Consider the following 15,219-nt stretch of genomic DNA (forward strand, 5'->3'; position numbering starts at 1 on the left):
GAGTTCATGGGAGAAATGAGGACACGAACAATGCCCGTGTTTAAAATGAGTCCTGAGGAGTTTGCAGAGCTCTGCCTGCTGTGTGAGGGAGGCTTTGAGTGCTCTGACGCTGGAATAAAGGGAATCAGTGAGTTATACAGCAGGAACCACATATTTTTAAATTATTTGCTTCTACTCTCATGTTAACCAGATCCACCTCACCCAGAAAGTCCAATGATTGTTTAATTAATGTCAAAGCTAAGAAATCATGAAACTGAGGCTGTTCCACACTCCTGCTCCAGCTGCAGGAATAAACTCAAACACCAGCCATTATTCTGAATTGCTTTAGAACAATCAACACGCAGTTACTGATAATGGAATAAAAGAAAAAATGCAGTGCTATCTTTAACAAAAACTAGCAGCAACTGCTCAGCACAAGCCTGCCCTTCCCTGCAGCCCCATGCAGAGCAGCTCCCTGCATTTCCTCTCCTCCTCCATCTCAATCTGCACACAAATTTGCACCAGGGGGTCCCCATTATGTATGTCACCATTTTACACCTCACTTTTGGGCTCTATTTTAAGAAATTTATACTTTGCTTTCACGTTTAAGTCTGTTGCAAGATTCTCGTTGGGATGCAGGTGAAGTTTCCAGAAGTACCTCGCTGCCACATTCCGAAGTGCTGGGGCAGCTCTGGGGTTTTCAAGAACACAAGTTCCTTTCAGGCTGTGATTGCTTTGAAATGCCTCTGCTTTCTCCCAGGCACTGGGAATTCGAGGCCCCAGAAGTTCTGAAAATTCCAATAGGTGTTTGGCTGCTGAAATAACTGCTTTTTTAAATTTAGGTACTACAAACTATAGTCATCCAAGTATTTATGCATTGCTTCACTTGGCACTGCAAAGCCTAAGTGAAACAGATGGCCAGCTCAGGTTTCCAAAAGTGACTCAGATACTCAGGAGCCCAACTCACACAGGAAGTCAATACCAGTTAATCTTCCAAATGTCAAATGGCACTTTTGAAAATAGCACTTTCCATTACCAGCAAGGACCTGAAACTCTGTGCTTTTTAAATGTTTGCTTTGTACCAAGTAACACCCCAGGCTCCACCTGTCTGTCTTTTTGTGTTCAAAGGACAAGTGAGCACTCGGGTAATGCAGTTTGTGCAGGCAAATCAGCCAGTCCTGCAGCACTGAGGCTTTTTTCCTCTAAAGGACACTTGTAGGCAGCAAGCTAAAGGTGGGGAGGAGAGAACTGAAGATTGAAAACACTCAGAATTAGCAGCACAGCCTTCCCCTGCTTGCCACAGCTTTGGCAGTGGAGCGCAGAGGCTGCAAGCACCCCACACCACAGCTCTGACCTCTGGGGTCTCCTCAGTGCCCAGCAGAAATGTATATATACAGTGACAGCAGGGCATTAACCCAGGGCTGGACAGAAGCAGCAGCCAGGACAGAGTGCACAGGGTTAAAGGGAATGTTCTGGATTCAGGAGATCAAGCACTTCCCCCTCTGACCCAACAGACCTGAGCTGGCCCAGGCCAAAGCTCTGCTCGTGATGGGACTTCCCAGGCAGCAGCAACTCCATGATCAGAGGTCACCTGAGAACCTTCCAGCCCTTTCCTGCTGCAAATGGGTAATTAATCAGATCAATGTCCTTCCCATGTCCTGAATCTGATCCCAAAAATTGACTGGAACTGGAAGGGAACTGAGCTGAGTGCTTCTGGTATTTTTAACCTGGCATGTCAAGCAGTGAATAAGGGCCATTATCTCCAGTATATATCTTAGGAGAGGGAGAAGTTAGGGAGGGGATTTCTACCCACATCAGTAAGTCTCAGAGCAAAATGACAGATGAATGTGGCAACTGGCTTAGAGAAGAGACTAGAGGGACACCAGTCCTACAAAAACTTTGAAGGTTAACTTTATACACCTTTAGGAAACTCTGGGAAAGCCTGCAAGTTCCAGACTTGCAAATCTAGAGTTTTCAGGTATCAGCAGAAACAACCTGGGGTTGGGTACCTACATACCTTGGACAAATGTCAAAATGCTGTCACTGGCTGATGGCAATATGGAAATTGTTTCTATAGCCTGGTGAGTAGGAATGCACAGAAGGAAGCCAACACCAGGAATGGCAGACTGCAAGCTATAAAATTATCAGTGCACAGATCTCCCTCTAATAACTTCAATCTTCAGTCTTTGTTTAGCACGCTGCTGTTTTCAGTACAAAGAACCTTATGGCATTAGCCCCAGGAGAAATGTGACTTTCCTTAGAAAAAGAACAACCATTATCCTTTTGTATTCTCTTTGAAGAGCAGTAATTTCAATACTTTCTGTTAAAATATAAGTTACAAGTACTTAGCAAAGAAAGAATGACTGTTGACATTTCTTTCCTGCATCTAATAATCTCTTCCTTTCACTTAAACTATCTTTTTCCCTGTAGAGGATTATTATCATTGAGCTCCTTGGAGTCTGACAATAATTGAGATGTTTTGGCTATTGGAGTCAGAAGCTTTAAGATTTTAAAAAGAGCAATACAGAGACATGGAAGAATGAAATTGAAATGCCCAAATCATCTACACTTGATTACAATGAGAGACAGAAAACTTTTAAAGGCTCAGGAGAGGTTTGGTCTCTTCCCTTCCATCCTACTCAGAGCCCTTCCCCTTGCAGCACTCCCTCCAAGCCCGAGCACCTGGTGGCCCAGCTGATTGACCCCTGCTCCTTGTCCTTTGAGATCCTGGCTGCTGGGACAAGGGACACAGGCTCTGGTGAGCCATGCACAGCTCAGGCTGACCTGCACTGCCTCTGAGCTCTGAGCTGAGGAAAAGCCTTGGGACGTGAAACCCCAGCTCTGCCTCAGTGCTCAGAGCAGGTTTGGACCGTGAGGAACACGGGCAGGCTGCAGCCAGGGCTCCTTGAGCTCCATAACCAGAGCTGCTCCCTGTCCCTGATCCCATAACCACCCCATAACCACTGCTCCAGAGCTGCTCCCTGTCCCTGATCCCATAACCACCCCATAACCACTGCTCCAGAGCTGCTCCCTGTCCCTGATCCCATAACCACCCCATAACCACTGCTCCAGAGCTGCTCCTTGTCCCTGATCCCATAACCACTGCTCCAGAGCTGCTCCCTGTCCCTGATCCCATAACCACCCCATAACCACTGCTCCAGAGCTGCTCCATGTCCCTGATCCCATAACCACTGCTCCAGAGCTGCTCCTTGTCCTTCATCCCATAACCACCCCATAACCACTGCTCCAGAGCTGCTCCATGTCCCTGATCCCATAACCACCCCATAACCACTGCTCCAGAGCTGCTCCTCATCCTTCATCCCATACCACCCCATAACCACTGCTCCAGAGCTGCTCCCAGTCCCTGATCCCATAACCACTGCTCCAGAGCTGCTCCCTGTCCCTGATCCCATAACCACCCCATAACCACTGCTCCAGAGCTGCTCCTCATCCTTCATCCCATACCACCCCATAACCACTGCTCCAGAGCTGCTCCCTGTCCCTGATCCCATAACCACTGCTCCAGAGCTGCTCCTTGTCCTTCATCCCATAACCACCCCATAACCAGGGCTGCTGCTCCTTGCCCTTCATCCCTCACACCCATGCTCATCCTCTCTCCCCAGGGTGTCTCCACCAGGATTTTGGTGCCAGTCTCTCTATGAAAACCAGCAGCACTGACCCAGTGAGAAGGAGGAAACAAAAAGGGGCATCCAAGGGCCACCACTGTGCTCTGTACACATGGAACAAGGGAGTTCTGCTGCTGCTGGGAAGAGGGAGGTGTCCCCAGGGCAGCACAGACCAGGCTGGGGTCCCACAAAAAGGAGTTGGGGGCTACAATCAGCTAAAAGCTCTGGAATGCCAGGGGCAAGAACCTCAGCACTCCAATGCCTTGGAAAATTCCATCTCTCCCTGCTTAAGGTGAAGAACCAGCAGCAGTTATAAAACTGAGGGGTTTACACACTGTCCTGAATCTGATTTCAGCAATATCAGGAATAGGTAGAATAAAAAAGCTAAAGAGAGTAGGAGCTGCTAACAATTAGTGACTAATTACATGTGTAGATGCTTAAATAGCAGCATTTCCAAATCTTGGAGCGTACATACTGTAAATCTTTCATGTAAAGGATTTGCAGAGAAAGGAATCCTCAAACCCTCTTTAACATCTTCAGTGGAACAAAAGATCTTTCTGTACACTCTCTGACATTACTCAGGAAACAGCAAATTATCTGATTCAATTGGCTCATGAGTAAAAGAGCACACAGCAATTAACTCCTTAGAAACCAAATCCCCTTTAAGAGGATTTATTATATTAAAAATATTAAATACATAATAAAATAAGTAATGCAAGAATTTAGAACTAAGCACCGTCAAATATAGGAAAATATAAGAAAAAACCTAAGATGGAAAAGAAAAATAGTCTTAAATATAAGAAAAAAATTCTCATGCAGGGCTGAGCTACTCAGCAGTCATTACCATTACAAAGGGATGAAGTCTCCAACAATCTAAGTAATCTGTTCAGATAAGTTACCCACCACAGTCCACAAAAGATGTGGCTTCAAAGTAGGCAGGATTAATGGTCTTGCTTCCTGGCAAAATGAAGTCATGCTTGTGTATTTGTGAATAATTTTCCAGAAGGCAGGAACAGCTACAATAGAGCCTGATAAATTCTCCAGCCAGCTGCTCACTCCACATGGGCTGGGGTTTGTCTTGAGTGTCACTGAAACTAAAACTCTGCTCTGTGTCTCACATGTACGCAGGGAACTGAAAACTGGAAACACACAGCAAAGATGGCAAATAATAAAGAATAGAAATGATTTACTGTGCTTTGGTGGTTAAAAAATCTCAACATCTGATGTGTGGGTGATGCCCAAGGAAGGATCCTCCTGCTCATGCACATCCATGGCGTGCCCTTGCTCCAGGGTCAGTGTGTGACCCAAATTAAAGATGTATGTTCCCACAAACACAGAGATGTTCAAGCTGATGGACATTCCTCCCTGCACTTCACTAAAGGCTGAATCAGGCTCCAAATTACAAACCTGGTTGCTTCTTTCTATCCTCATAGCTGGGTCTTAACTCCTGCTGCCAATTACAGACACGACTCTTCCAAATCAGTTGCTGAGGTCAGAGCAAAGCCAGGGCAATCAGGAATCCCCTGGGAGCAGATGGTGGTGAGGAGCTGATATTTCCCAACATTTAAGAAGTCAGAGCCTATTTATGCCCAACACGTAAATGCCACTTGCCCTCCATGTCGTGGCTTTGCTCCAAATGAACTCTGCTCTACTCAAAAAAATCCCACTCAGAAAAATCTTGTGGGATTTTTTTCGTTTAATAAACCCACACAAGGAATTAATGTGCGATCCACAGTGAACCACAGCAAATCTCTACTGATTTGCATCACTGGGGGATGTGGCAATTATATCATGCTTGATGATTTTGTGTTTCATCTCACCTCAGCAACTCTACCAGCCCCAGAAATACCGGAGAGAACAGGAGAGGCTGCCTGTCAAAATAATTAACACAGCTTTAATTAACGGAACATGGCAACAATGCCCTTCTTGGGAGGTTCTGGGAGTAGCAAAAGCTGAGTTTCTGGCCAGTTCTGAGTGAGCAAGTCCCCTGCCCTTACCACGACATTTCCAGGTTAACTTTTCCAGGAGTTCTGCTGGGAATTTACCCTGCATTTAAACAATGTTTATCTGTAACGTACAGGAGTTGTACAGCTGGTGAGGAAATCACAGCAGGCATAACCAAACTCTGGAACTGCACACATGCAGCCAGCCAAACTTCCCCAGCAATGAACAGACTCAGCTTTTAAATATTCCTTACCAGTCTCATTAAATCTCTGGGCATTTCTCAAGATAAAAATTGACAAATAGCATCTCCAAGTGGAGAGGCTCGCCATGCTCCTGCACTTTCTCAGACATGACAAAAAATGCCACAGGAAATGATAATCACAAGCAATTAAAGCCTCCAAACCCAAGTGAACAATTGCTAAACTAAGCAGAGAGATCCTGCTCCTTTGGGGATTGTCAGTGGTGCTTGCTGAGCTCTGATTTGGCTGAAATCTTGTTCTAGTGAAGTGCAGCCTGCACATCACACACATCACAGATTCCTCTTGCTCAGTACCTTGCAGTGAATGAATTCCATGCCACACAGACACTGTGAATTCTGGCTAAGAGAACAGATGTAAACACTGGAATTCAACGCTAGCCCATCAGTATTGCTTTGGTGGACAGGACACTTGGCTTTCCAAACCGCCTGATGGCATTGCTGAACATGCCAGTCTCATTAAAAATAGTTGACATAGGGATGAATTCAGTGTCTGAGGTCACCTGAGTACTCTGGCAGAGTCGTTATTGAATTTCTACCAGTGCGATTACAAAGAGTGCGTGCTCAGTCCATTAATCTGCAGCATGCAAACCAAAAATCAATGGGGTGCTACTTCAAACTCCTTTTTGTAATAATCACCATCATGTATGAGGGTGTACACGTGGGAGGGGGGTGTGGAAGCTGCTGTCACAGCCCTGGATGGAAAAGCGATCACCCGGTTTTCTGAGCTGTCCACCAGAGAGGAGAAAGGAGAGAAAAGTCAAAATTTGTTCTAAACTCGGGCTCAAATTCAGTCTGCAAAGGGAAATTTTGCCATTTGTTTCAATGAAGCCAAGGTTTCTTCCCTGGAAACTCCCCTGGCAACTGGGACTTCCAGGGCAGCTGGGAATTGATGTCAATGATGTGAAGCAGCGGGAATGGGGCCGCAGGGACAGCTCTGCTGCCAGGGGGGAGCAGGAGCCCACGGCACCAGCAGCACATCCCAAAATCCCCCCAGCCAGCACCAACTGGTATTCTAACCATCCCTGCTTCACCTGTACAATTTACATCAAGGACTCAGCATTTATGTAATAATTTTCCACCTGTTCCATACAGCAGTCCCTGTTATTACATAACAAAATAAATAGAGATTTTTATCAGTACTTTGAATAGGCAGTAACACATCAAACCAAAGTAACTTTGATTGGAAGAGTAAATCTCAGTAAGCCAGTGCAGAAACAAATGGTTCAGCTGTCCAGTATATTATATTTTGTGTAAGGAATGGAAGGGTTTCAGACAAATGGTGGTACTTCACCACTGTTAGCTGGTCAGCTGTGACTGAGCTGACAGAGACACGAGATGGAAAAAATATTTTAAATAATCTAATTGTCTTTTGTGATATTGTAGCCAGCTTTCCAGAGGTCTCTCCTCACCAGTTTAAAGTGTCTTTAGCTCAGAGGAGTTTTGTTATTACAAAATTCCTCAAGCACAGAGGGCTTACATGTGTAAGAAACATATTTCAATTCGCTTCGCCGAACACTTACAAAGTTCTTATTCACTTTATTCTTGAAAGGTTTGGCTTTTGGCACTTTTTCCTAAATTTTCTCCATTCTTTAGTGCCTGACTGATTTATTTCCTGCGCTGTGAAAGTTCCAGAGGAAAGCAGAGTTGCTTGGCAGCGTGATGTGCTATTGCTGAACTCAGCTGTTTGTGGCTCTCAGCAGATGTTTCTGCTTCAAAGGCAGGGGGAGAAAAAAATACACACGCACAAATTCCTCCTCCCCAATCCTGCATCTTTTGTCTCTCATCTTCCACTGCCTCCAAACCACAAGCAAGGCTCCATCACAATAGCTGCTAAGCCATCCAAAGAGTGTCACCCAGAAATAAGGGCTGACCTTGCCCCAGAGCAGATTTAGAGTGCAAGGAGGAAATGAGCAGAAGGTCACACCAGGTTTGGGCCGATCAGAGGATTCTCAGGAGTAATTTCACTGTGAGTTACGGATTACTGACACGGGATTGCTGTGTGCAAGGGGCCAGGAGGCAGCAGGGTGGGGCAGAGGATGCCAGTGGGACTGGCAGCTTTTCCTCCTGCGTGTCCCAGGAGTGCCTCAGAACACCTTCCCCGGCCCAGGTGAAAGCTGAAAAGCAGACTGAGTGTTTGGAGAAATGATTACCTTGTCAGAGAGTCAGAAAAATCCTCTGACCCTGGACATCAGGAGTTACAGTTATTATTGAACCTGTCCATCAGTCTGGATGGATGGAGAGCTGCTGTCCCATTATTCCATGATTGCACATCCATTCTGTTTGTGTGGGCTCTGCTCTATTTACATTATAATGGAATAAAACAATTCATCCAACCTGCCTGGAGAGCAGGGCAGGCACTGGCTGCAGCTCTCAGAAGGCTGGGTTACTGCAGGCACTGGCTGAGCCTCCAGCACATTTGGTTTTGATAAGCATGTAAAAAGCTTTTCTAAACGATACAAATTTGCTGTGCAAACAGATTTGATGCTTTCATTTGGGCAAGAAATATGTGAAGAATGCCCTTTCTCTTGGAGCTTCAGCCCTGCTGCTTCTCAACAGACCCAGGGATTCCAAAGTAGATTAAAAAAAAAAAAAAAAGAACAATCATTGCAACTGAAAGTTCTGTAGAGATCATGGATAGATCTCTAATGCATTTTCTTATCTCATCTCTACTAATTAATTTCTTCTCTTAGATAAAAAATCTCATGGGCATGCCTTACTCCTTGGCTAATACTGTTTTAAGTTATGTATGAAGATTACTATAATATTTTTGAATGGTCAGGACTAAGTCTAACAGTGGTTCTGCTGAAATCCAACAAGAAAATTCCTTTTACCAGCACCCAACAGCTGGCCTTCAAAAAGCTCAGGTGAGCCATGAGGCTCCTCTTCATCCTCCATCCTCCATCCTCAATCCTGCATCCATCCTCCACCCATCCATCCTCAATCCTCCATCCTCCATCCTTCATCCTCAATCCTCCATCCTCCATCTTCAATCCTCCATCCTCCTCCTGGCCTGGGGCTTTGCTGAACACTGCAGACATCCAAAGCACAGAAGAGGAGCCATGAGGCTCCTCTTCATCCTCCATCCTCCATCCATCCTCCATCCATCCTCCATCCATCCTCAATCCTCCATCCTTCATCCTTCATCCTCTATTCTTAATCCTCCATCCTCAATCCTTCATCCTCCATCCTTCATCCTCAATCCTCCATCCATCCTCCTCCATCCTCCATCCATCCTTCATCCTCCATCCTCCATCCTCCATCCTCCTCCTGGCCTGGGGCTTTGCTGAACACTGCTGCCATCCAAAGCACAGAAGAGGAACCATATGAAAGGCTCCTTTGGGAAGGCCCCTTCTGACCCCAGCCTCGTGTGCCCTGGAGCAGACCCAGTTCCAGGCACAGCTGCCTGCTCCCCGTGGGTGTGTGCAGATGTGTCCTGGCACCTCCCCTGCCCACTGCAGACATCTGTGCCCTGTGTGACCTGCAGCAGGCATCCTGCCAAGGAGAACCCTCCCAGTGCAAGGCCAGCAGGCAGAGAGGTTATCTGAGAGATGAGATGAGCAGGGAGGGGAAGGGTGGCTGCAGCAGCAGGTGAAGGCTCAGCTGGAGCAGCTCTGGACAGCCACACACACGTTCCCAGTGGCACTGGAAGCTCCCAGATGCTCAGCACAGGAATGACTCACGCTGGAGGCTCCCAGGGCTGCTCCAGCCACTTGCCAGCAGCCTAAAAGGCTGCACTGGAATGAGCACAATGCTTCAAACAAGGGGCCAGAATTATTGAGCTTGGAGACTTTAATTAAGGTCGTTGAGTCCAAGCACCCTCCCAGCACTGCCCAGTCCATTACCAAAGCACATCCCCAAGCACCACATCCACTTGTTTTTCAGATGCTCCAGGGACACCTTCCCTGGGCAGCCTGTTCCAGTGCCTGACAACCCTTGCAGTGGTGAATTTTTCCTCCTATCCAATCTAAACCTCCCCTGGTGCAATTTGAGGCTTCTCCGCTTGCCCTACCTGAGCACACAACACGGGCTCATGTTCAGCCAGCTGCCAGCCAACACCTCCAGGCTCTTCTCCCAATTTCCCCTTGAATTATGGAGCTTCATTCTGCTCAGCTGAGGGCATTTAGCACCTCAGCCTCTTCCTCATCCTTTGTCATGGTGTTTCCCCCACATCCAGTGAAGAATGGAGATTCTCCTGAGCTCTCCTTTGGTTCATATATCTATATATATCTATATATCTATATACAATGCCTGCTCATATGTGAATTTCTTGTAAATGAATGGAAATAGTTTCTGTTTCAGGGTTTAATGGTGTAAGACATCCATTGCTGGTGTTCCTCCCAGAGTGTCTGTGCAGTTTGTACAGCTCAGTCCCTGCAGACACAGCTGTGACCTCCTGCAGACATGCACAATTTCCCAAGCACCTACAGCAGTGGCATGTGCCATCTCAGCTCTGCTCCTGCCTCAATTATCAGTCAAAAGGATAAACAACTGGCACGAACAAATCCTGACCCACAAGCACAAACCTCTGGGTCCTTGTGAGAACCACGCTCTCTGCTCGGGCTGCAAGGTTTTGAGGTCAGCAGGCACCGCTGCCACTCTGCTGAGCTCTGCAAACCACTGTGACCCAAAACTGCCAGGGCAGGGTGACCCAGATTCTGAAATAATTAATAACATCTTCCCTGCTCAGAATGTGTGACTGCTCCTGTCTGTTCCCATCCTGGGCACAGGCTGGCTATGCTCTGCTGCAGGCAGACACACTCCACATGGCTCACACGTTTCCAAGCCTGACTCATGCTGTACATACACACTTTACTTTTGTTTTTCAATCACAAGGGAATTGATTTCACTGACATCCCTTGGCAGCATATGGTGCTAGCAGACAGAGCAGGGATCTGCACAGAATTGCAGCGGCTTTGTTGCTTTCCTCCACGTGCTAATGATACCAAACACAGCCTGGGAGCATAATTACTGTTTGCATGGGCATGCAGAGACATCCAAACAGGGCTCCAAACCAGCCACAACAACCCCAGCCCAACAGAACGTGCACATGTGGCACATGAGAGGCAGTAAGTGGCTGTGACACGGCCTGAAACATCAGCACAACATCTGGAAGCACTCTTCCCCCAGCCTGCCTCTCTATCAGACAGATGGCTGCAGAGCTGCAAGCCCACAGGCCTCTCCAAAGGTTCAAGGCCAAGAGGATAAAGTGCTCCATCACAGCAGTTTTCCATTCTGTCAGTGTTTCTAAATCTCTCTGCTCTCCCCCACTCTGTTTCTGTGCCTGATGCCTGGGTGACTCCAGTCCCCCTGTCCAGGGGCACAAATGCCAACCTGAGGGCAGCTTGTTCCAGGACAGCCCAGGTTTGCAGCAGCAAGAGCAGGCAGGCCGAGACCAGACCCACCACAGGATGCTCTGGGGCTCTGGCACAGAAGGCAGCCTAAGAAATTCCCTGAGCCCTCCTTGCTCCCACCTGCTCCTCATCCCCACAGCAAGCCAGAGGTCTGCTGCACTGAAGCTTGGTGTTTTAAAAAGCAAACACCACAAACACCCCTTGCTGTGCCTTGGAACAGCTCTCCTGCCCTGTGGGCAGGCAGGATAAGGTACCCAGAAAGCGGGAGCCCTTCCACGGGGGCTGTTCTCAGCTGAGTGTGGCACCTCACAAATCACACCAGCCTCAGGCTGCACCAAACCAGGCAATACTGAGAGATGGAACTGGGTCCTGGACTGACCAAAAATATCCTTTCTTTGTCTACCCCAAGCACACACAGCAAACCTCCAGAAGCAGAAGCAACAAAGGAAAACAAGCAACCAAGCAGTTGTCTAAGCCTTGTTTTCACTAATCAACACTGTTGTTATCCTCATCAATAGCTGCTTGAGTCTCAGCAGAAACTGCATTATGAGGCACACAAACATTGCTGATTTCAAGCTGTTTGCAGTTACTTGCCATAGTTGCAAAGCCTTTCTGAATAATTTTTAAGTAAACTCTGGCTCCTGGCTTGAGCACCACAAAGTATTTCTTAAAAAAGTAAAGAAGCATGACCCACTTAAATTCTCCAAAGGTAATGGTAAACAATTACTGATGTGATGTATCTAAAATATCTCTTGTGTTCTATTATTTATATAATGTGAAAGGTGTATTAGCTGCTGCTGCATTCAGACTCAAACTGCTTCTTTCAAAGTGCTTGCAGTGTAATTATATCCAACGCTAATGACAGAGAAATGTGCAGGAAAGGAAAAGCTGGAAGCAAAAATCAGTATTTTTGATTATTTTATTTACTTGTCTCCTAGGGTGTGAAGGGGAGAGAGTGCACTGGTTCTCCATGGTGCAGCAGGGAGATTTCTGAGCAAACACAGTGGAGAGCTCCTTCTAGTGCATCAATTAACCAACATATTTGTGAGCTGGCTGAGTTAGCTGCAGGGAGGATGAGGCAGTGCTGGTGCTGGAGCTCCAAAGCTGCTCCTCACACCCACCCTGACCTTGGTATAGAGCTGCACATCCCCTCTGTGACCCACCCTGCTGAACCAGCCTGGAAGGGCTGGTGGCAGCACAGAAAACTCCCATAGGGACTCACAGTCCTCCACCACATTAAATTAGCCCAATGGAGTACCTGTGCTCTGTGCAGAGGGCTCCAAGTGACACCCAGAGAGTCAGAAATGCCCATTTCACCATGGGCTTCCCCTCAGGTTTCCCTACCCAGCTCCTCCCTGTACACAAACATTTCACTCAAACCAAGGCTCATCACGCTTTCAGAAGACAGCAACTATTTACATGCACAAGTGAGAGAGGCATTAATTAAAACATTGAGTTTTATTTGCATAATTAGTGCCAAAAATATTTTTATGGGTTAATTAGACTTCATGCAAATTGGATTGAGGAGATTTAATTTGGGGTTTGATAACCTGACTATTATAGTTCTGCAGTTGCAGATCTGCTCAGAGCTACATGCTGTTCTACAGCTACGTCCTCCCTTTCAAACTGGTTTAGTTTTTACTCCTGGCAGCCTCAAATTATGCATTTTTCCTTTCCCTTTGCCAGTCCTGAGGTAGGCTGACCCAGGTCGGATGCCAGGTGCCCACTAAAGCAGCTCCATCTCTCCCTCCTCAGCTGGACAGGGAGGAAAAAATAGAATGAAAGCTGAGGGTTGAGATAAAGACAGGGAGAGATCAGTCACCAAGAGGAAATACACTGACTCAGACCATCAGCTCACCAGGAGCTGCTCACGGCAAGAGGAGTTTCTGCACTTTGCTCATGTCCAATATTTGGGCACAGAATGGAGAAGTTAAAATCTGCCCAGCTTCTCTGTGCCTGAAGGTGTGGTACAAAGCAACAACCAGCCCAGCAGCCAGAAAGGATTCCATGGAGCCCAGGTTTGTGGTGACAGCCATCACAGAGCTGGGGCTGTGACCCAAGCACTGTTGGGATCTGCACAGTGGGGAATTCCCTGCATGGGCTAATGAGCAGCGTTATGAGAATTCACTGTGATTCCTGAGGAGGGCAATAGGATTTCCACTGAAAATACACAACTTTACTGTGTGCCATGGAAGACAGCCCTGCTGATGGAGCAAGCCCTGTTTCTGTGCTGTGGGACAGCCAGGCCAAGCCCCTGCAAACACAGCACACAGGCAGCAGGCAGTGGCAGCCCAGCTCATCCCCACAGGGCTCTGCCTCAGGCAGTCACCCAGCAGGCCAAGGAAGCTCCTTTGGAACAATCCACTGGCTGGCACAGAGGATGATTATTCTGTGTTACCCACTGGGAGGTTTGAATTACCCTGCACAGTGGCTCACTGGAAGAACTCTCTGCTTGCTCCATGAACCAGCCCCAGAGGCTGTGCTACGTTCAGAGAAACAAGGTCAAAACTACCAAGCCAGAAAAAGGAAAGGTTCAGTAAAGCCTTGTGAATTCAGAATATTCATACTGCTGCCAAAATGACACCACCCCCAGCCCCTGTGCAGGCCCATTCTATTAATTTTTTCCTTTGAACTGATGAGTTTTATTACCCATTGCAGGTCAGCAGATGGTACCACAGCTACCCTGAGTGCCTCCACGTTTCCAGGCTGCAGCTTTAATAGCTGTGAGCACTGCTGATATGAGCCTTGAGCCCTTCAAGCCCTGAATGGTATCGTGGACATAAAAGAGTTTAATGTGCCGAGAAGAGGAGGTTCCATACCTGTTCCTGGAGCTGGGGGCTATCCTCTGGCACAGGACTGTGGTGGTGGAGTGCTTGCCACCATTGCCCACCTCCTGCTTCACGTCCCACTGCCGCGGGTCGCTGGTCCTCGCGCCCAGGATGTTCACTCCTTTCTTCACCTTTGCTCTGTGGGAAACAGCAATGGGAAAGGGTTACAAGCCTCACTCAGGGGTCTCTGCATGCAGCTCAGGCGCAGGGATCTCAGCAGAGCAGTTTTAAGGTAAGTGTCAGGTGTGCCTCTGATCCAGCAGTAAATAGGAGAGTGATATCATGAATGCACACCTGTGGCAACATCACATTTTCCAGACAGGGCCTTATGTTCTGCTGGAGTTAGGAGTCAAACTGAACAGTAGGAAAACCTGCACTCAAGGTCCTTTTTCTCTATTCAGGCAATATTATTTTCCCAAAGAGAAGCTTGTCCCAACACAGAGGACTCTGGCATGTTTGTCTGCATCAAGACAAAGTTGTGCCTCACACAGAGGAATACTCCACTGGAGGCTTTTTAATAACCCATTTTATTCCAGATGAAATCCTTCTAGGTATCAGTGGACAGGTTGTTGCTCCTCTGCCTGACAATTTCCTCTTTCCTGCACATTCCCAAGGAAATTTCTGTCTGAAATCTCCAGCCTGGAGAGAATGCAGCTGTTGGTTAAGACAAGACTCTGTAACCCAGAGATGTTCCTAGAGGATGCAGCTTTCTGCCACTCTCAGTTGTCATTCCCTGTGGAAAAGTTAACTGTATTTATCTAGTGATGCTAATAACATCAGCAACAACTGCATGGAAGGTTAATTACAGAACACTCGCTAATTAAAGAGCATTTGTACAAAGGATTCTCAGCAAAGGTGGTTTTGGGTGCAGAATGCTGAGCTGCTGATGCTCAGCTCTATCACAAGGCACCAGGAATGGGGAAGATGAAGAGTTCTGCAGCCCTTCTCTTGTGAAGGCAGCGAGGGCCAGCAGGATGATGAGTATGTGGGGAGGAGGAGGCCACTGAGGAGTCCCCAGCCCTGGGAGCAGCGTGGCCTCATCCTCAGAGGAAGAAGGGAAAGGGCAGCCTGACTCCAACTAACATCAAACATCACAGGTCACCACAGCACAGAGGCTGAACTCAAAATCACAGTTTTCTAAAATATTTATGCAACACAAAACGTTAGTCACTGGCAGAAATCATCATCCAGCAAGATGCTGGGATCTTCTTGACATTTATGAGGGCTTGGCA

At 47.3% G+C, this 15,219-nt stretch overlaps 1 protein-coding gene across 1 annotated transcript in view; it reads right to left on the minus strand.

The window, feature by feature from the left end:
* TMEM132C (transmembrane protein 132C) overlaps positions 1 to 15,219 on the minus strand; it is a 171,425-nt gene that overhangs the window by 56,843 nt on the left and 99,363 nt on the right. The window contains 1 exon segment of the mRNA XM_036393463.1: positions 13,979 to 14,125. Within this exon segment, the coding sequence (XP_036249356.1) occupies positions 13,979 to 14,125 (147 nt within the window).

This window comes from Molothrus ater, chromosome 18, assembly GCF_012460135.2.
Source record: "Molothrus ater isolate BHLD 08-10-18 breed brown headed cowbird chromosome 18, BPBGC_Mater_1.1, whole genome shotgun sequence".
NCBI lineage: Eukaryota > Metazoa > Chordata > Aves > Passeriformes > Icteridae > Molothrus > Molothrus ater.